At 62.1% G+C, this 21,276-nt stretch overlaps 1 protein-coding gene across 1 annotated transcript in view; it reads left to right on the forward strand.

Annotated features, from left to right (window-relative positions):
• Positions 1–844: 844 nt before the first annotated feature.
• Positions 845–21,276, forward strand: part of LAMA5 (laminin subunit alpha 5) — a 51,773-nt gene continuing 31,341 nt past the window's right edge. The window contains exons 1-9 of the mRNA XM_043479134.1: positions 845–1,267; positions 5,720–5,872; positions 14,393–14,510; positions 15,313–15,431; positions 15,517–15,687; positions 15,874–15,971; positions 20,297–20,412; positions 20,776–20,894; positions 21,002–21,092. Coding sequence (XP_043335069.1) covers positions 989–1,267; positions 5,720–5,872; positions 14,393–14,510; positions 15,313–15,431; positions 15,517–15,687; positions 15,874–15,971; positions 20,297–20,412; positions 20,776–20,894; positions 21,002–21,092 — 1,264 coding nt within the window. The 5' untranslated portion in view covers positions 845–988. The remainder of the gene's footprint in view (positions 1,268–5,719; positions 5,873–14,392; positions 14,511–15,312; positions 15,432–15,516; positions 15,688–15,873; positions 15,972–20,296; positions 20,413–20,775; positions 20,895–21,001; positions 21,093–21,276) is intronic.

A 21,276-nucleotide genomic window follows, 5' to 3' on the forward strand; every position in this document is an offset into this window, starting at 1 on the left:
CCCAGCAAGGAACCCCAGGCACCAGGGTGGGCTCACACTTGGCCCCTCCCTTCACACAGCAGGTGCTCAATAGATGCCCTCCTTTGCAGCCAGTCTTCCTGGCGCCTACGGGGCTCAGAGTATCCTCCCTTCACTGCAGAGGGCCCCACTTCCCCGTTTTAGAGAATTTTTAAACCAAACCTTGCCCAGGCAGGAGTCAGGTGGGGTAGAATCTGACCTGGCCCCTCGCAAGGAAGCACGGAGTCCACAGTTGAGGGTCTCCCTCTCCTTCTGCAGATCGGATTGCCTCCGGGGCCACTACCAACCGCCATTCACAGCCGGCAGAGCGCACCTTCCAGCACACCTGCTGGATGAGGCAGAATGGGGGCCAGTGCCATGCGCAAAACACCGAAAACCCGCCGGCGAGAGGCGGCCAGGATGCGCTGCGCTCCGGAATTCACATCTCAATCCCAGGGACCCCGTGTTTGGGCTCCCGGGCTGCGGTCACTCGGGTCGCTCTGCCGGTTCTGGGGTCGCGGGTGGGGGTGGGCTGGGCCCGGACTGGACCCGAGAGGAGTGGCGCCAAACCCGGGCCCGCCGGGGACCCTCGGCCGCCGAGAGGTGCCCGAAGTTAGGGAAACAAAGAGCGGATCCGCTGGACCGAGAGGAGCGGGCCGGCGCGTCCGGGGCCGCGGTGCTGGAGGGCGCAGAGGGCCGCCCGGGACCGGGAGCCACGCCCCGGGGCCGCCTCGGCGTCGCGTTCCCACGGCCCGGCCCGAGGTCAGCAGGTGTCCCCCTTCCAGGAGGCCGGCCGGGCCGGGGTCCCAAGGGTTAAGGCGGCCGGCTGCCCCTCCCCCCGGCCTCCCCCGCCCCCTCCCCGGGGCGCGGGGCCGAAGCTCCCGGGCGGGCCGGGGCGGGGCCTGACGTCCGCGGGCGGAGCGAGCCGAACCCGGCCGGGCGCCGCAGACCCGCCGGGCTCCCGCCTCGCCCGCAGTCCGCGAGCTGGAAGATGGCGAAGCCGGGTGCGCGGCCCCGCGGTCCCCGGGGCCCCGCGCCGCTGCTGCTGGCCGGACTGGCGCTGCTGGGCGCGGCGCGGGCGCGGGCGGCGGGCGGTGGCTTCAGCCTGCACCCGCCCTACTTCAACCTGGCGGAGGGCGCCCGCATCGCCGCCTCGGCCACCTGCGGTGAGGAGGCCCCTGCGCGCGGCGCCCCGCGCCCCACCGAGGACCTCTACTGCAAGTTGGTGGGGGGCCCCGTGGCCGGCGGGGACCCCAACCAGACCATCCAGGTGAGCTAGGGCCGGAGGCCGGGCGGGGGTGTGGGGACGCCGGCGCGGGGTGAGCGCCGGGCTCGGACTCCGGAATTCCAGCCCGACTCGGCGAAGAGCCCAGGTACGCACCGCGGCCGCCGCCGCCCGTCCCAGTGCCCCAGTTGTGCATTTCGGGGGACGGAAGGGACCGCAGCTCGGCCCTTCGGGTTCAGCGCAGAGAAGTGCGCTTCCCGCCGGGAAGGCGGCACGCAACCCACCCGGGCGCGGCTGGCACCAGTTGAGTTCGGCCGCGGTGACGAGTTGGACGGGAGGGGTTGGTGCCTGGTCCCCCGCGGCCCCGAGTCCCGGGATCCCGGCGAGGGCGGGACTTGGCCTCCGTGGCCGGCTGCCCTTGGGGAGGGGGCCGACCGCTCCGCCTTCCTCCGGGACAGGCTGGAACCTGCTGGAGACGGGATGGGCCAGGGATGGGGGCGGAGGGGCCAGACACAGGGAGTGCTAACTCCGTCTGGAGGGTTGAAACTGTCCCCGCCGGGGTTTCTAGGGAGTCGGTAGGACCCTCGAGGTGGGAGGGGGACAGACGGAGGGGTTTTTAACTGGGGATGAGAGCTCGGAGCTGCAATCAGGGGCACTTCTCTGCCTGGGGACGGGGTAGGGCCTGCTCCGGAGGTTTCCTGACATCCCATGCTGGGCCCATCCTCCCATCCCTGCCCTACCTAAGGGAGAGTCTGGGGGCCCCAAGGCTGTTGTAATCTGAGCCTCAGCCTCCAGGGACTTGCTGCCACCTTCCTGGTAGGAGAGACGGGGGGAGGGGAGGAGCTTTGATGGGGGTGATGAATGAGGGAGGTACTGCTGGGGCCCCTTTACAGGGCCTGCCTGCCCACTCCCCTTGCTTCCCCACCCCTGTGGGGGTGGGTAGAAGTGAGAGGGGGCCCTGGTGCGGCAGTGTTGTCTGGAGCAGAGTGTCACCTCCTTCGGGCTCCTGGACTCACCTTTCTGGACTCATGCTCTTCTGAAAGCCCTGCCCAGCTGAGGGGGAGGGCTCAAGCCCACGTTTCAGGTGGGGAAACTGAGGCCTGTAAAGCCCCAAAGCAGACCAGGATCTGGCTAGGGTGAGCGGGGCCACCTGGACCCCTACCCTGGGCCCTTAGTGTCTCTAGGTGACATCAGAGAAGCCAGGTCAAAAGGAGGAGCTTGTGGGGAGCTCCAAAGCTGCCCAGAGGGCCTGGCTAAGTGCCCCGCCCCCAGATGCTCAGCTGGGATTCCACAGCTCATCAGCGCAGGCTCCCCGGCCAGCTCACCCCTACCAACCTGTGCTGCCTGCCCAGGCCGTTGAGGGAAGGCTGCTTATTACCTCCTCACAGTGTTTAAATGAGCAGCCCAGGAGCTGGTGGCCTGTGGCCCAAGGCCCTCTCCTTAGCTGTGTGGCTTCCCCCATCCCAGTCTCAGGCTCCTCATCTATAAAATGGGTACATCACGAGGGCCGCTTCACCTGAAACTGTGAGCTTGGCCTGCCTGAGGGGCCCAGGAGGCGGTCCATCACACAGTGACTGCTTGGCAAGTGGCCATGGCCGTGGCGTTGCAGGCAAGGGCTCTGAGCAAAACTTGAGTCCTGCACTCTCAGTCTAGCAGGTTAGGGCTGAAGCCTCACTTTAAAAGTCTGCAGTGCTCAGCTATGGCACCCCTGTGCAGAGGCTCAACCATGGCACCCCTGTTCGGAGGCTGCCTGCATGGCCAGAAACACTGATGGCCAGCCTTGGTCGAGTCACTGGACCTGCTTCCCTGTCCCCTTGGGGGATGAGGTCTGCTCAGCACCCTGGCCTCTTGTTGGGTTGGTGAAGGGCCTTGCCTGTAAGCACTGTCTGGAGCTGAGTGACCAGGCCCACCTCTCCATCCCAAGAGCCCAATTTTGTGGGTGGGTCAGGGGGGTCGTGTGGTCCACGGTTGCAAGCCAGCAGTTCCTGGGGTCTCCTGGGGGAAATGGAGCAGAAGCTGGCTGGGGGCATGCCACCCAGGGCACGGGGTGAGCCCTGCTGTACATCGGGGTGAGGCAGTCCTGTGGGCAGCTGGGGCAGGCAGAGGGTAACTTGGGGATCTGGCCCTGTGACTTCAGGTGGGCACGTGAGAAATTCTGGGCTGGCCCCAGTGCTGCAGGGGAAGTCGGGGGCTCAGCTGCCAGCATGGTGACTCACTGGGAGGGGAAGTCCTTATCACTGCTCCTTGCTTCCTCGCTCTGTTCCCAGCAGGACCCTCTGCAGCGGAGGGGCGGAGTGAACCTCGTTTCCCCACCCCTCCACCCCCGGCTCCATCCACTGTGCGCCCATGTCACGCAGCCCTGCTGTGGCCCCAACTCTCAGGGGAGACCTGAGCAGACACTTACGTTGTCTCCCTTGACCAAGGCAGTCTTCTTTGAAAGGCCCACCACCCCAGCCAGACCGCCCTACCCACCTCCTCTGAGAGCCCCACCAGGCCCCAGACAGCTTGCATACATGTTCTCGGTGTTTCCCATGATCCTCTCTGAGCCCAGCCCCTGGGAGCTCTCAGAGTCTGGGACCCGGAGCCCAGGTTCCTCCATCTGAGCTGGTGGTACGGCTTCTACAGATGGTGCCCCTCTTCTGGGTGTCCTCCATTGCTCCTGCCCTTCTGTGCGGCAGCTCTGGGTCATGGCCTCAGGGATGCAGTTAAGAGCAAGGCAGGGGGACTTCCCTCATGGTCCGGTGGCTAAAACTCTGTTCTCCCAACATAGGGAGCTTGGGTTTGACCCCTGGTAAGAGAACTAGATCCCATATGCTGCAACAAAAAGATGCAGTGTGCCACAAGTAAGACCTGGCACAGCCAGATAAATAAATAAAATACGTATAAAAACAAGGCAGGTGTACCCCCCCTCTTGCCCCTTCTGCCCAGGGAGGCAGTAAACGGAGAATCGGAGAATCGCAGCAGCCTCATGTGACAGAATAAATAAAGCAGAGTGGTGGAGGGGGGCTGTCAGGTCAGCTTCTTGGGTGGTCCTGCGCAATGGGGCTCTGCTGAGGAGTGACAGCTGAGCTGGAGGACAAGAAATCAGGGTGCGAGGGCTGTAGGGAGAGGGTAGAGGGGCCTCCCCAAGCACCCAACACACGGGGTCCTGCTTCTTGGCGGCTTAGTGCCCGAGCTTCCTCTTCTAGGTCTTGCTGTCCTGGGCACATGGTGGAAGCTGTGAGCAGGTGTGTCCAGGGGAGGCAGGGGCACACCTTGCGTGGGTGGAGGCTGGGGGCTGTCTGGCTGCCAGGCCTGGGAGTGGGGACAGGGCATCTCCCACGCTCCCAACTCTTAGGAGGAGGTCTGGCCCCCTGGGAGGCTGGGAGGGGTGGAGCGGCCACATTTCCCAGACGCGGCCTCTCTGGGCCTCAATCAGTGCCAAGTCTCCGAGGGCCGCCTTTGTGTGCGAAGGGACAGCAGGTCTGGTTTCCTCTGGGCTGGGGGGTTGGGCCTCCACTGGGCCAGCAGCCAGGGCCCAGCGCTGCCCCCTACCCCAGCCTGGGCTTCCAGCACCTGCTCCTACCCCATGGGGACAGCAGGCCGGGATGGCGCTGGGAGCCCCTGTGTCTCCCGCCAGAGGACAGGGCCCCGGCAGGTGGCTGGACCGTGACAGAAGCAGCTGCCAGGCCCCGCGTGGGATCCATTAATCCTGCAGTGGCCGCAGCAGGTGCCAGCATTACGCCCACTCTTCAGACAGGGCAGTGAGGCTCAGCCGTTGCTGGGACCTGGCCGGGTCCCAGAGCTCGGAAATGGCAGAGCCAGCAGGTCCCGGCCTCGTCTGCCGGCTGCCCACGTGCCTGCCCTCTGGGGCCTCCCCACAGGCTGCCTCCCTGGAGACCCTGCTCCATGGCTCTGGGTGAGAGCCTAGCAGGGAGGTTTGAGGGATGGGCTGGTAGAGGTGGGGAGGGGCACACACTCGGCCTGGGCCTTCTGACTGTAGCCCCACCTTCCTCCCTCTTTAGGTTTCCACTGGGCCCCATCCTGTGCCAGCCCTTCTAAAGCCCCCTGCAGTGGCCAGTTTTGTGGGAGAGAACGACATGTGACTTGCTCCTTAGCCAGCCCTTTGCCCTTCAGCTCCAGTTACACTAGCCTTCTTGTGGTTTACTCTTAGTTTGCTCTTCCTGCCCCAGGGCCTTTGCACAGCCAGCCCTTCTGCCTGGAGCATACCCTCTCTTATGGTGTAGGACTCAGAGCCACCTCCTCAGGGAGGCCTACCATGATTTCCCCACCTGCGCTGGGTGCCCCTCCCCCGCCTGCTCTCCTGTTTCCTCTGTGGCAGGTGTGATCGTCTCATATGAGCCGTGTTGGCACCCAGTGTGTGTTTGCCAAGTGAAAGAGTGAACGGCAGACAAGGCTCCACAGGCTAGGGGTGGGCCCCGTGGGCAGGGGTGGGAGTGACTGGAGAGGCAAAAGGTCACAGCACTCCTTGGCCATCTGACCACCTCTCCCCCACAGGGCCAGTACTGCGACATCTGCACGGCCGCCAGCAGCAACAGGGCTCACCCTGTGAGCAATGCCATTGACGGCACGGAGCGCTGGTGGCAGAGCCCACCACTGTCCCGGGGCCTGGAGTACAACGAGGTCAACGTCACTCTGGACCTGGGCCAGGTACAGTCCCTGTTCCGTCTGCCGCAGCCCCACCCTGTGTCTCTGGCCGTAGGGCTCCCCTTGAGGCATGGACTGGAAGGCGGGGTCTCCACCTACAGTAGACTGGGAGGCCGGGCTGGACCGGGCACGGATGGGCTGCTTGTGGCAGGCTCAGCACAGACACAGGGGTGGCAGGGGGCACCTTCCATTGTTTTCTCAGCATCCTCATGGTTCACAGCAAGGCGGGAGGCCAGATGGGGGCCTTCCCAGAGGTCACATGGAGAATTAGGGTGAGGGGCGCTGGGGGGCTGACACGGAGGTGGGACTGAAGGCTGTGGGCCCTGTGCCCCTGGCCAGGCGCCCTGGTGTTTACTCAGAGGAATTCCTCCGCAGGGAGCCAGGCCCACTGGGGAGTGGGAGGGGCTGCAGGAATGCACAGGCCAGCGGAAGTGGACATTCCTAGGATACCTGTGCTGCGGGGCCACCCAAGGGTTAGGTGTGCACCCCCCGACCCCGCACTCCCAGTCAGGCATGCAGGAGGATGTCAGGCATTTCCCCCTTTGGTGGATCTGGGCTGGTTCAGGCTCACAGGCTTTGTCCCACTCCCCACATGACATTGTTAGGTGTCTAGCCTTGGAATCCTGGCCTGTGAAATGGGCCAGCAGTCCCATCACCTTCTTGGGTGGAGTGGGGTAGGGGTGGCAGGTCGATGAGGCCGAGCCCAGGAGCAGCCAGCTCTGGGCCTGCCTGGGCATCAGGCTCAGGGTTGATCCTACTCAACCCCATGCTCACCCCTTCTCTGGTCATAGGGACTTAGCCACCATCCTGGTGCGTGACCTGGTGGGTTTCTGTTCCTCACTGGGCCTCCATCCTGCTGTCACCTTGAGGGCATCCCAGGAGAGTTGGGGATGCATCTCCTGGGAGCCTGGCTGGGTGGGAGGCGTGCCCTGCAGGTGGGTTTAGGGGGCAGTGTTGGTTGCCTCCTGCCCCCACCTGGAGGCCTGGTGGGCAGGGGGTAGTGAGGGGAATGGGTTTGAGTCCCAGTAAGTGGCCTGGGAGTTCCAGGGGAATGGGGGGGGGGTTAGCTCTTAGGCCCTGGGAGGGGCTCCCTTCCCAGGCCCTGCAGGAGGCCCCTGGGCTGCTAGTGCTGCCTGGCCCAGGTCTGGGGGGCGCCAGGCCCACTGCCCTTCAGCTCACTGGGCCTTCACCACACCTGTGCTCTCTTCCTTTCTGCTGGGAGCATGAGAGGGACCTCAGCACCCCTGGGTGCCCCAGGGTGCCCCTGTCTCTGGCACTGCCCTAGTGGGGGCGCCAGGGAGGGAGAGGGGGATGTGGACTCTGCCCCTGCCCCGGGGTCAGCAGGGGAGCTTGTGCGGAGCCACTGGGTCCTTCTCGCCCCTCCTCCTCTGTGGACAAACCTGGCCTGGCTGGGGCAGGGCAGGGGTGCTCTCTGGGCACACAGTGGTCTGGCCTCCCAAAGCAGGTGGGCACAGTGCCCTCCCGAGGTACAGTGGGTGGGGCCAAGGGGGAGCTCGGACAGTGCTAACACCACCCCACCCCCGCCCCGCCTCCATGGCCCCCTGCGCCTCAGTGTCTGTCTGTGTAGGACAAAGATGCGGAGGCAGGCGGGACATTTGCCCTGCAGACTGGGCCTGCACTGGGGCCAGGTTTCACTCTGTGTGCGTCTTGCCCACCAAGACTCGGTTTCCCCAAATGTAAAATGACACAAATGGGAAAGCGACCGTTTCCAGCCCTGCTTGTGGGGAGATCGACTCTCCCACCCTCCCACTGCTCTTACTCTCTCTCTCCCCCATCCTCTCTTTTTGCCACCCTCCCACCCATCCGTCTACCAACCCACCCTCCCACTCATCCATCTACTTACCCACCTTACCAGTCCACCCGCTAACATCCATCCACTTGCCAACCCTTTGCTCTTCCCATGTCCCCACCCCTCCCTTCTTCCTTCTCCTCTTTATGACTTACGGAAACCCCCATCTTGGTTAAGGGGATGCCAGCCTTGGTTGGGGTGGGGGCAGGGGAGCCTCGGACATGCCCAGTTGTGTGCTTTGGAGTTGGGTGGAGTGGAAGCACCCAGTGTCCAACTCTGTGATGAGAGAAAACCCTTTCCTGGACATGTTTCTGAGCCACGGTGGAATTCCAGAGGTGATTCCCATGTTCACCACCTTCCCTTTAGGAAAAGGAGCTCATTGCCCTTTCCTCCCCGAGTCACTGCATGACTACTACTGGGTCCCTTCGGCCAGTGCCTTCGGCCAGTGGGGGTTGGGAACAGAGACCAGGTCCCTCGTGGGCAGAGGGGCTCATGGGGGTAGGAAATGGGAGCTCTGGAGGATGGAGGGGGCACCAGCCGGAGTGCTGGGGGAAGGTGTTTTGGAGGCACCCTCACAGCGACCCTGGGATCTACCTCCTCAAGTGCCCCCATTCTGGTCACGGGAGCAGCTGGCCTGCAGCCAGACTGAGGGTGTCCCGGGCAGGACCCTCCAAGCACACTGGCTGTGCAGGGGGAGAGAGGCCAGTGGGAGGGGCCTGGGGGTTCCCTGGCTTAGGGGCTGGGCCTTCCTTTGGGGCACAGGTCCCCCTGGGGTGGGGCTGGGTCCTCTGTCAGAGTCGGTGAGTGGGCAGTGAGGCTGGGCCCTCCCCTTGCGGCGGCTGCCAGGGGCCTTTGTTCTGGGATGTGAAGCGGATGCCCCAGGAAAGCGGGTGGGGGCGGGGCAGCTGGCCCTGGGCATCAGGAGGACTTCCTGCCCCGGGAGGCCAGGGAGGACCGCTGGCAGCTCCTCTTCCTTCTCACCCCGGGGGTGGAGCTGCAGCTGGTGGGGCCTGGTCCCTGTAGCGTCCTTCTGTTCTGGGACCTCAAGGAGCTTTCTCCCTGTCTCCTCCTCATCACCTCTGACCTTCCCCAGGATGGGGCAGGGGTCACTGCACTCTATTCCCCTCATTTTGCAGATGGAAAAACCGAGGCCCCAAGAGTGAGGGTCTGGCCGAGAAGGGCATGAAGTCCAGGCCTCCACTCCTGCCCTGCTGACCTTGGCCAGGACCCCACACCTGAGAGGACTGGCTGTGGAGCTGAGCCTGTGGGATGCCAGCCTCAGAAGGGGGTCTCTGGCTGGAGACCGAGGGGGCACTGTCCCAAGTCCCAGCAGTGGCCTGCCTGGGGGTCCTCCAGGGGCCAGCGGGTTTTTGCTGTCTCCTGTCTCCCCCGGGCCTCTTGCCTGTCTCAGGCTCCCTGTTCTGAGCCTCACTTTCTATGTTCCCAGGGGGTCTTAGGGAGCTGGGCAGGGTGAGTAAGGGCTGGTTCTGGGAGGAGTCCCCTCCCTCTCCAGACGCCCCCTGGTGGCCCAGCCATGGGGGAGGGCCTCTCCCCAGCAACCCCCACCTGTGGGCTCAGCCCTCACCCTCAGATGCAGAGGCAGGTGAGGAATAGAGGTCCCCTCCCAGCTGTGGGCTGTGTTCTCTGCTTGTGCCCTGATGGGGCGGCCCTTTGTCCCAGCCCCAAAAGGCCAGGCCTGGAGGGGAGGAGACTGGAGACCAGGTGAGGGGTACAGTGGAGCAGGGTCTGGGCTGGTAGTGGGGTGTAGGCTGGGGGGTTGGGTGGGAGGCCAAAAGTGTTGGTTGAGGGACTGAAAATGCCAGGGTGAGGAGTCTGCCCTCCCTGAGGGACAGTGGGGAGGCAGGGAGGGCACCAGCTGTCTCCCACCCCCACCACAGGGGGATTGGAGCCCCAATGTGGAGGAGAGGCCAGGCTGACTGTGCCTCCGGCCCTCCTCTGGATGTGGGCTGTGAGCATGTGCCTCGGCCTTGCTGCTCACAAGGGCCCCAGACGTGCTGGCTGCTTTGTGGTCAGGACCCCCCATGCAGCCCTACCCTGCCCACCCCAGTCCCGGACTGTACCCACTCTGAGCTGGTCAGTCTGGGGCTCCCTGGGCAGGCAGCCTGGTCCCGGCGTGCCCGCCGGCCTGCTGGGTTATGAGGTCACGGTCACTGGCCAGGCTGGCCAGGCCCAGCTGGGCTCTCAGCCATGTGGGCAGCGCCCCAGGAGGGTCAGCGGGGTTGCTCAAGGGAAGTGGCCGGAAGCAGCCAGGCTCTGCTTACAGGTGGGGGGGGGGGCGGGGTCTGAACCGGACACAGCTCCTTGGGCTAGGCTCCCTGGGGGTTGGTGAGAGCGTGGGGGTCTGGGACAGCCTCCCCAGGGTGAGTCCTCAGGTCAGCAGGGGTCCCTTCTCTCCTTGTGGGAGTCGGGAGACCGTGCCTCAGCTCGTCCCTCGGCTTGAAGGATGCAGGGCCAGAGGGGCCATGGGGGGCTGGGACTGGGGGCTATTTGTCCTTGGCCCCTGCTGCCACTCACCCCCGGCCATCATGGCACACAGCAACACTCTGGCCTCCTCATACTGAGCCCCCCAGCCTCCTTTCTTCTGTCTGTTTTTAAACAAACACTATGGCATTGGCTTCCAGCAACACGGCTCATGCTAAAGTCTATAAACTGTTTGGGTGTTGGGGTCCCCTTGGGATAAACTCCACTTCCTATGGCCCGAGGCTGACCATCTGGCCTGACCTGGGCCAGGCTGCAGGTGCTGTGGGACAGGGACAGGAGCTCTGGTGGGGGTGGGGTGGACCCCAAACCCCCCCTTCAAGGCAGGGGACCCAAGACAGCATATGGATGGTTGGGGGTGTCTGAACTCCCCGCCAAGCCCAGCTCCATTGAGCTGGTGAGCTCCTATAGAGCTGTCAGATCGCCCAATCGCTGAGAAACCCCCTACGTGCTCCATTCTACACACCAGTGTGTTGGGCACCTGGCCCCACAGAGTCAGGGTTCCTGGGGCCTCTGCCTGCCCACTCTGTGTTTCCAGGTTTTATTTTTCTTTCCAGCAGTAGCTTTTCCACTCCTGGAGTGGCAGCCACGTGTGGCCTGTTTTCAGCTCCCCGTTGTGTGGATGGCCATTCTTATTGACCCAGCTGGGGGCCTGAGTTGACATGCCCACTAGGCCACCCCACCCCCCCACCTCCCACTGTGGCATTTATATTTATCAAGGTTTCCAGATGGGGTCTCCAGGGAGAGGGCAAACCCGGGGTGCTGGCTCAACTAGATTCAGCACACAGGGCCCTGAGGCCAGTCCAACAGTCTGGGGTGGTGGTCCAGGAGGTCTGGGTGCCCCTGGGAACAAAGGGGGAGGTGGTCCGGACGCCTGGTCTAGGAGGGGCTTCCTGCCCCACCCGGCGGGGCTGGGACCCTGGCCCATCCCTGGGAATCAGCAGGGGGCCCTGCTTCCTGCAGGGTCAGGCTGAGTCACAGGCTGCCTGGTGATTCATGCTGGTGGCCCAGCGGGTGGGGGCAGGGTCCTCTTTCCCCAGGACAGGGGCACAGGGCCTGGCTCAGGGCAGAGGTGGAGTGTGCTGGCCCTGATGACCTTGTGCTCCCAGAGGCTCCAGCATCAGCCCTGTCCTTGGTACGTGGATGCCTGAGCCCAGGAGGCTTCCTGCCTGCTGTGCCCCCCTGCACCCCCGTCCCTGGCGCTATGGAGACCCCCAGGGGTCTTCAGCAGCGGCTTCCTCTCTGGCCCTCCCTGTGTCTTCTGACACCAGCCCATCCCCTGTTTGCCCTCCCCCCGCCCCCCAATCTCTGCCTCTGGTGTGGCTCTGGGTGACCTTTGCTTGCCTGCAGGAACAGGTGGCCTCTTCTCTTTGGAGATTCCCTGAGCCTTCACACCCTTTCTTCAGGTCTTGCACCCTGACCCCTGGCCTCTGACCTCTACAGTGTTTGTCCCACTACCCCCTGCCCACCCTGGACCATCTAGCCACTGAGGCCTGGGACGCACCCAGGCTCTCCAGGCTCCGTCACCCACTCCAGGCAGCGGTCACAGGGCAGACCCCTTCCTGGCGAGCCCAGCCCTCCGAGGTCAGGCTGGGTGGGGGGGCCGTGGCCGAGAGGCGGGTCCGGCTGCTGTCCTGGAGACGTGCCTGCCCCAGAATAGCAAGATTTTTAAAAATAACTCAGGAGGCTTTTGTTTGGCTTTTGCTTTAAAAGACTTTTTTTCCTTTTGCGCAGAGCTCTGTAGCAGCGGGAAAGGTCAGGGGAGTTGGCAGCTGAGCAGAGTGAAGCAGGCGGGGACGATGTGGGGGGGGCCATGTCCAGGGAGGCCAGGGGTCTGCACTTGCTCTGGGTCGTGCCCAGGGCGGCTGTGCGGCTCCCCGAACCAGATCGGGGACAGATGGGAGAGCTGAACATATGCCTTCCTATCCTTCCAGCCTGCTGTGACAGTGAGACAACCAGGTGGACAGATGGACGGAAGGCAGGGGTCTTCCTTGGAGCGCACCCAGAGGGCTGGGCCTTGGGGGAGGGGGGCGGTAGTTTTCCTGCTGCCCCTGTCCTGCCTGATTAGCATCTTCGAGTCAATATTTGTGCAAGTGCTCTCAGCTGGGAAAAATGTGTGCAGCCCGCCGACCTGAGGGAGGGACCAAGCTGGCCACGGAGGGTGCAGCCTGGTGGCCTCACTCAGGGAAAGGCGGGGGTGGGCCCCACGGGGCTCGGAGCGAGGCTTTAATCTCTCTGGGGGCCTTCTGTGGCAGCCACGCTGCCACCCCCAAAACAGCCTCTCCGTGTCCAGTGCACACTGAGGCCCCCACCCTGCCGTGTCCCCCTTCCTCATGAAGACCCCTCCTGGCACAGGGGCCGTTTTCGGTCCCCAGGGCTTTCTGGAATGCCTGAGGGGTTGGCCAAGGTGTCTGCCAAATGTAGGGTCTGTACCCCCAGAGGCTTGAGCCCTTCCCCTGACTGGGCAGGGCCAAGTGGAAGATGATCTCAAGGCCTGGCAATGGGTGAATAGGCCCTCACCGCCCCCTCCCCCCGCAACACACCCCGGGACAGGCCTTTCCCTGCAAAAGCCAGGCCTTCCTGGAAGCGCAGGGTTAGGAATGGGTGTGTCTCAATGTCCTGGGATCTCACAACCCCCGCCCCCTGCCCTACCCCCACTCCTGGATTCTAGGCGCCTGGTCTCCTGAGGGCTGGGCCCTGAGGGGTCCGTGGTCCCCTCACTGTCCCTCGAGGGGTTACCCCAGCAGCTTAAGGCTGACCAGGGGAGAGGGTGACTGTGGGCATTGGGCAGCCCTGGAGGGAACCCCTGCTCTGTCCTTAGGCTTGGGGCCTGGCTGACTGACAGACCAGCTGGTTCCAGAGCAGTGGACACTGGAAAGGGCCTGTTCCCCTGGGCTGGGCAGGGCCTGACTGAGGGGACAGTGAGTGGCCTGAGGTGCGACGTTGCTCTTGAGGCTGGTGAGCACGCCCACCTGTGAGCAGGTCTGGCATGGGGGTGTGACTGAGGGCCCTCAGGGGTGGGGCAGGCGTCGTCCATGGGTGGGGTGCTCACTAGCTGTGTCTCTGCCCTTCGTCTAGGGCTTCAGCTCTCCTTGTGTACAGACTGGGCACCGGGTTCTCCGCCAGCCCTGCCTAGGTCTCCTTGGAGCCCAGACTTTGCACATAGAGAGCAGCTCAGAAAATGGCGCCTCATCTTTGACTTTGGGGCGGAGGTGGGGGAGGAGAAGGGGTCATTGGCCCTCTAAGCTGAGGTCTGGGGCACGGGACAGAGGGACATCCAGGGATGCCGACCTCTGGCCCAGAGGGGAGAGACAAGGGAGTGAGGTCAGATTGAGACCCAGCGACGGAACAGTAGAGGTCAGCCTGGGACACCTGGCGGGACCTTGGGGGTTCTGGGTGCCTCTGTATGAACAGCCTCCCCCGTCCCCCTGGCCAGGTGCTGCCCCAATGGCTGGGCCCAGCAGAGCTCCAGCTTCTGACTCCTGGGCTGGCAGGGTCTCCCTGGCCCAGCTTTAGGAGGGCCTATGTTTGTCTGTCTCCCTTCTTGGGGCCTCGTGCCAGTGGCAGGCAGAGGCTGGGCCCTGGTGGATCCTCGCTGCCTGCCCCTGTGGCCAGTCAGTGGGTGAGATGGGCAGGTCCTGAGTTGGCTCTGAGGATGATGGGGTCACCAGGATGACTGTGACAGGGGCCCCCATCCCGGGCAGGGGTTCATCGGCCTGCTGTGCAAGGAGGCCAGGCTCCTGGGAGCTTGGGACATCATCTGGCCACCTTCCCAGGCCAGCCACCAGAGCTCTGGGGACAGTGGGATGAGCTTCTGCCATCACTTTGCCCAGCCCCACTGCCTGGGCCCTGTCTGACTGCAGCCCCCATCAGGCTTGTGTGCAGCCTCAGCTGGGGTGGGGCTGGAGAGGGGGTGTGTCTGAGCCCTAAGGCACCCTCAGGCCCAAGAAGGGAGCCCTCCAGAAATGCTGGGTTCTGCTGGTCATCTCTATGTCCCCGGTGCAGGTCTCACTGGCCCTGGGCTGGCCTGCAAGCCGAGGGGCTGCTTCCTGAGCCAGCTGGCCCTCTTACCTGGGTGTATCTGGCCCCTGAGGGCAAGCCCACAGATATCTTCTGGAACCTCACCTCACAGGGTGGGGGCGGCCCTCCAGGTTGTTTGGGGGCCCCACGTGGCATGGAAGGGGTCTCAGGGGTGTTCACCCACCATCCGGCAGGTTTTCCACGTGGCCTACGTGCTCATCAAGTTTGCCAATTCCCCTCGGCCAGACCTCTGGGTGCTGGAGCGGTCCACGGACTTTGGCCACACCTACCAGCCCTGGCAGTACTTTGCATGTGAGTCTCCCGGAATGAGGGGCTGGCAAGGGGGGATACCCTGGGTGGGTGGGCTGCCAGTGCTGTGCTCTCAAGGCCTCTGGATACCAGGCCTGCCCTCACGCCCGGCTTCTAGGTGGGCCGGGCTGTGGGGTGCATATTCCTGAAGGCAGATGGGGGTTCAGGGCCTTGTGTCCCTGACATGGCACTGCTGGGTCCATCTCCTAGCTCGCTGTGGACTGGCCGTATGCTCCAGCAACTCCCGAGGTGGCAAAGGCCACCAACTTAGCTGCCCCATCAGGGGAGCACGGGAGCGCTGCACCCCTGCTCACTGGTTGGCTCTGCCATGTGCCACCCTGACCAATCATGTCCATGCAGCTTTGATTGGGTGGCCCTGGAACTTGTGTCCCCCTCAAGCTCCAAAGCCCAAGAGTGAGTGCAGGGCAGCCGTATGAGGGACAGTCAGGATGGGTGCCCCAAGGGTGGGGTTGGGGAGGGACACGCAACGGGACACTCTGCAGAGAGAATGGCAAAGGCCTGGACGGTCAGCTCGCCAGGGGTGGGCAAGTTCAGAGCCTCGGGGCAGGGGCACCCTGGGTCCTGACGCGCCCTCTGGAGGAAGCTGCGATGTGCTCCAGGCTCTGTTCAACAAAACCCCGAGGGTGGGCCGCGATCCTGCATTCCCATCCTGCATTCCGGTTGATGCTTCCTGCTGGCTGAGGCCATGGGGCTCCCGGAAGACAGGGCGCGCAGGGCAGCAGGGCACTGCCTCCTCCAAGGGCTTCCCCAGAGCGCCGCGCGCTCACCCTCGGCATTCCCGCAGCCTCCAAGAGGGACTGCCTGGAACGGTTTGGACCGCAGACGCTGGAGCGCATCACGCAGGACGACGACGTCATCTGCAGCACCGAGTACTCGCGGATCGTACCTCTGGAGAATGGCGAGGTGGGCCGGGCGGGACGGCGCGGGGCATGAGGCCTGGCGGTCAGTGACGGCACCATGCCCCCGCCTGATCTGCGTCCATCCTCAGATCGTGGTGTCCCTGGTGAACGGCCGCCCAGGTGCTATGAACTTCTCCTACTCGCCGCTGCTGCGTGACTTCACCAAAGCCACCAACATTCGCCTGCGCTTCCTGCGCACCAACACGCTGCTGGGCCACCTCATGGGCAAGGCGCTGCGGGACCCCACAGTCACCCGCCGGGTGAGCTGGCGGGCAGGCGGGCCTGGTGTGGGCGGGGCCACGGGGGCTGGGGCTGCTGTGGGCGGGGCCCCGTGGGGCCGGGCTGCTGTGGGCGGGGCCACTGGGGCTGGGGGTTGATGAGGCGGGGCCACCTGGGCTCAGGGCAGGAGCGGGAAGCCACGCGCTGACGTTGCGGGCCCTGCACAGTACTATTACAGTATCAAGGACATCAGCATCGGCGGCCGCTGTGTCTGCCACGGGCATGCGGATGTCTGTGATGCCAAAGACCCCACAGACCCCTTCAGGTGAGACCTGCTGCTCCCTACTCATCCCCCTATCTGGTGCTCAACCTGAGGGAGAGGAGGCCTGGTTTCATTGCCCCTACACTGGCCCCTTGCCCCTCGTTTTCCCGTGGCCTCAGTTTCCCCGTCTGCATAGTGAGGTGGAAGGGCAGGGCCTAGTGTCTGGCTTGGGTCTCTGCCCTGCTGCCCACAGAGGTGGAGCCTTACCTGGACCTGTGACCCAGCTGCCCCTCTGGGGTGCGGGGAGCTCTCCCACCTTCCTTGAGGACACAGATTATACACTCCCTGCCGCCCCACCCTGACCTCCATCCTCAACACAGGCAGGGGCCGAGGCTCAGGACAGGGAGCAGCCCAGAGACCCCCATCTGACACGCTCAGTGGAGGCTCTGAGCTCAGCCAGTAAGGCAGGGCTCAGGAACCTAAGTCTTTAACAAGCTGCCACTGGTGCTATGTGCCTAAGTGGCTCCAGCGCCATGAATTCAGCAGTGAGCACTCAGCTAAATTATCAGCTGGAGCCTGGCACTAGGCCAGCTCTCCTCCGGGCTCGGCAGTGGATTCGTCCGTGTATTCACTCCTCCCTCCCTCCTTTTCCCTTCCCTCTTACCTCTCTTCCTCCCTCCCATCCATCAGCAGCTGTGTGTGGAGTTAACACATGCTGGGCTGTGTTTCTGCTTCAGAGGCACAGGTGGGCTTCCCGCCCCACCCCAGCAGCCCCTATTCTGGGCATGCAGGGAATGGGAGGCCTCTGCCCAGCACAGACGTCCTGGCAGGGCTGAGGGCTCTGGGGCATAAAGCAGGTCCAGGGCTGGACAGGCGATGCTGGAAGAGGCAGCAGAGCCTGCCAAGGGAGCCTGAGGCCAGGCTCCTGCAGCCCCCACCCTCTGTCAGCCACCTCCTCCTGCTGCTTCCCTCGCCTCAAAATCATGCAGGCCCCTCAATTCTGGGGTTTATCACTGTGTCCACATCCTAGTTGATAGGGAGGTGGATGAAACCCAGACAGTGCAGAAGCTCACCCCTGTTCTCATAGTCAAAAAACACCAAGAGGTGAACCCTAGACCTCCTCAGGCGTGGCTGATGGGTCTGCAGGGGGAGGGGTACGATCACACTGGTGCAGGCTCCCAGGACCCGTGTGGCCCATGCAGGCTCAGTGTGGCCCTGGGCGAGGATTTCTGCCCACAGCTTCAGGTGCTGAACCCAGGCGCAGCTGGTTGCTCCAGGAAATTAAGTGCCAAGTGGGACTCGTGATGGTTGTTTAGGGCGCCAGCTGGGCGGCCAGATCAGCCCCGGAGGAGAGGCAGGCCTGCCCATGCCTGCCGGGAGGGCGTCAGCATCTGCCCTGACTCACTTGCACCTGGGCATAAACAGAGCTCTGCTCACCCTGCAGGGCGTGTGGGGTGTCTCTCCCGGAACCTCAAGTGCCAAAACCCCTCGCACACCCCTGCCCTGCAGCGTCAGCCTGCTGTGTCCTCCCTGTGTTGTGTCTCCTGCCTCTTCCATGAAGGCTCTGCCCTACCAGCTGCTCTTCTCTGCCCCTCAGCCTCTACCACCATCACCTCCACCCCCACCTGCATCCTCTCTGCCCTCTCTACCACCATCATTCTGAGTGCCGACTACCTGCCCAGTCTGTGCCCAGTCCCCAGTCTTCCCCACCCCTCGGTTTGGAAGGCACTTGTTTTGTTTCTGTTGTGCCTTAGTCTGTTCAGGCTGACAGAATGCCAGAGGCTGGGCAGCTTATAAACCATGGAGACTTATTCCTCACGGTTCTGGAGGCAGCTGAGGCCCCCTTCCTGGTTCATAGGTGACTGTCTTCTGGCTGTGTCCTTGTAGTGTGGGAGGGGTGAAGGAGCTCTCCGGGGTCTTTTTATTTTTATTATTTTTTAATTTTTTAAAGATTCTTTTTTGTTTTAAAGCATTTTATTTTTGGCTACGCTGGGTCTTTGTTGCTTCTTGGGAGCTCTCTCTAGTTGCAGAAAGCGGAGTCTATTCTTAACTGTGCTACTTGGGCTTCTCATTGTGGTGGCTTCTCTTGTTCCAGAGCACAGGCTTTACGGTGCATGGGCTCAGCAGTTGCTGTGCGGGCTAAGTTGCCCCACAGCATGTGTCCTTCCGGACCAGGGATTGAACCCATGTCCCCTGCTTTGGCAGGCGGACTGCCAACCATTGGATCACCAGAGAAGTCCTCTTTGGTGATAGTTTAGCTGGCTGTAGAATTCCTGGTTGATGGCTATCTCTTTCAACACTTGAGAACTGTCGTTTCACTGTCTTCTGTTATAATCTTTAAACACTCTCTTTTTATGGTTTCAACCTGATTGCTCCATGAAGTGAAGTTCCTGGGGTGCGACCCTGCTGTTGGTTGCATCGACTGACCCCATTGGGTTGTTTCTGTGCAGGTTTTCAATAGGGCTTCACCTGTGTGATGACCATGTGCCCTAGATTGGGAAGAATCCCTCCAGTGTGGTTTTCCAAGGACTTTTGACAGATGCCCTAATCTTTGTGTTAATCTCTTGGTTAAGGGGTACACTGACAGTGTTCAGTTGCTCAGTCGTGTCCGACTCTTTGCGACCCCATGAACCGCAGCACGCCAGGCCTCCCTGTCCATCACCAACTCCCGGAGTCCACCCAAACCCACGTCCATTGTGTCAGTGATGCCATCCAACCATCTCATCCTCTGTCATCCCCTTCTCCTCCTGCCTTCAGTCTTTCCCAGCATCAGGGTCTTTTCCAATGAGTCAGCTCTTCGCATCAGATGGCCAAAGTATTGGAGTTTCAGCTTTAGCATCAGTCCTACCAATGAACACCCAGGACTGATCTCTTTAGGATCGACTGGTTGGATCTCCTTGCAGTCCAAGGGACTCTCAAGAGTCTTCTCCAACACCACAGTTCAAAAGCATCCATTCTTCAGTGCTCAGCTTTCTTTATAGTCCAACTGTCACATCCATACATGACCACTGGAAAAACCATAGACTTGACTAGACGGACCTTTGTTGACAAAGTAATGTCTCTGCTTTTTAACATGTTGTCTAGGTTGGTCATAACTTTCCTTCCAAGAAGTAAGCGTCTTTTAATTTCATGGCTGCAGTCACCATCTGCAGTGATTTTGGAGCCCAGAAAAATAAAGTCTGACACTGTTTCCACTGTTTCCCCATCTATTTGACATGAAGTGAGGGACTGGATGCCATGATCTTAGTTTTCTGAATGTTGAGCTTTACGTCAACTTTTTCACTCTCCTCTTTCACTTTCATCAAGAGGCTCTTTAGTTCTTCTTTACTTTCTGCCATAGGGTGGTGTCATCTACATATCTGAGGTTATTGATACTTCTCCCAGCAATCTTGATTCCAGCTTGTGCTTCATCCAGTCCAGCATTTCTCATGATGTACTCTGCATATAAGTTAAATAAGCAGGGTGACAACATGCAGCCTTGATGTACTCCTTTTCCTATTTGGAACCTGTCTGTTGTTCCATGTCCAGTTCTAACTGTTGCTTCCTGACCCGCATACAGGTTTCTCAAGTGTAGATTCTTGAAAAATGAAACACCAGCCACAGGGCCTTGGTTGCGGATCCTCGGGGCTTCCTATGATGGCCCCTCTGTGGCAGATTATTCCTGGTCCCTCTCTGGATGCCAAGGAGCAGTAGTGTTGACTCTCCAGGCTCTGTATGTAGCCCCTTGTGCAGGAAGGGAGGGGCTCAAGTGGATTTGGAGCTCTCAGTCTCTTCTTCTTGGACTGGCTCCTGAGGCCGGCTCAGGACTTGCAAGCACTGTGGTACTGGTCTAGGACTGAGGTGCACACGGCCCTGGGGTGGGGCTGTTCTTCCTGCTCCCCCTTTGACTGAGTTGTGGAGGTGTGTGCCGAGGGGAAGGGTGGTTCTGTGCTCAGTCCTCAGCTGCAGCCAGCTGTCCCCCTGCCCACTGAGCCAGCAGGAGCTGCTCTCCAGGACAGTAGGCTGGATTCCAGCCCTTTGACTGGAGTCCACCCCCGGCTGGAAGAGGAAGCAGTTCTTGGCCACTTGCCCCTGGGGAGGAGCCCTGGGTAATAGGGGCGTCTCGCTGAGCCCAGGGCTGCCTGCTGAGCAAGACCCAGACCTCAGAGTTGGCCCAGGAAAGCTGCAGACTTGGCCTGAGTCCTGGCTGTGATGGGGAGGGTGTAGCTAGAACCTGAGGGGCCCAGGGCTCAGGCTCACCTGTGGTCAGGGGCCACATGCACGGACCATGCCATGCTCTGCCCGAGCTCCCAGCCTCCATGAAGTCCCTACACAGCCACTGCCTTTCTCCGGTCCCTCTGGGTCCCTGGTGGGTCTGAGCCCTTCCTGTGCCCATGTGTCCCCTACAGGCTTCAGTGCGCCTGCCAACACAATACGTGTGGGGGCTCCTGTGACCGCTGCTGCCCCGGCTTCAACCAGCAGCCATGGAGGCCAGCAACCACAGACAGTGCCAACGAATGCCAGTGTGAGTGCCCCTCCACACGCCTGCGTGGTGCTCACACATGCACTACTACACATGCTCACACGTGCTCAAATGTACTCATACCCACACAATGCACTCTTGTACTCACATCTCATTCTTCATATTCATGTACACACGCATGTTTGCACACATGTGCATGTGGACATGTGCTCACACAGTACACACAGCATTCATACACATTCACACATGCTTATACATGCTCAAGAGAGTGCCTGGCACACAGGCAACATGGCACACTCCATCACCTGAGTCTGGGGTCACCTGCGGTTTATGGGACGTGCCTGGGGGTCCCAGTCTGGCGGGGGTCATGGAGGCCTGGCCACAGCTGAGCCTCTTGCTCTCCAGCCTGCAACTGCTATGGCCACGCCCATGACTGCTACTACGACCCAGAGGTGGATCAGCGCAACGCCAGCCAGAATCAAGACCAGGTCTACCAGGGCGGGGGCGTGTGCATCGACTGCCAGGTGGGTGGGGCTGTCGCTAGGTCTGTGGTGAGGGTCTCGGGTGGGCAGGGCCCGCACAAGGCTGGGGGCAATGGGTTCCTGGACTAAGTGGCCCTGTTCCATCGCAGCATCACACCACGGGCATCAACTGTGAGCAGTGTCTGCCTGGCTTCTACCGCTCCCCAGACCACCCACTCGACTCACCCCATGCCTGCCGCCGTAAGTGGAGGTGACTGGGTGTGGTCGGGGTGGGTGTGTCCCAAGGGTGTCCAAGAGCAGGGTGTGCCCAGATGGGGGGTCCTGGGGCCTTTGCAGCTATCTGGGAGGCCATGGCTCTCATCCCACATCCCAGGTTGAGGGGTGGCGGTGCAGATGCTGACCCTCCTTGGAGGCCTGAGAGTTC

This window comes from Cervus canadensis, chromosome 10, assembly GCF_019320065.1.
Source record: "Cervus canadensis isolate Bull #8, Minnesota chromosome 10, ASM1932006v1, whole genome shotgun sequence".
Taxonomy (NCBI): Eukaryota; Metazoa; Chordata; class Mammalia; order Artiodactyla; family Cervidae; genus Cervus; species Cervus canadensis.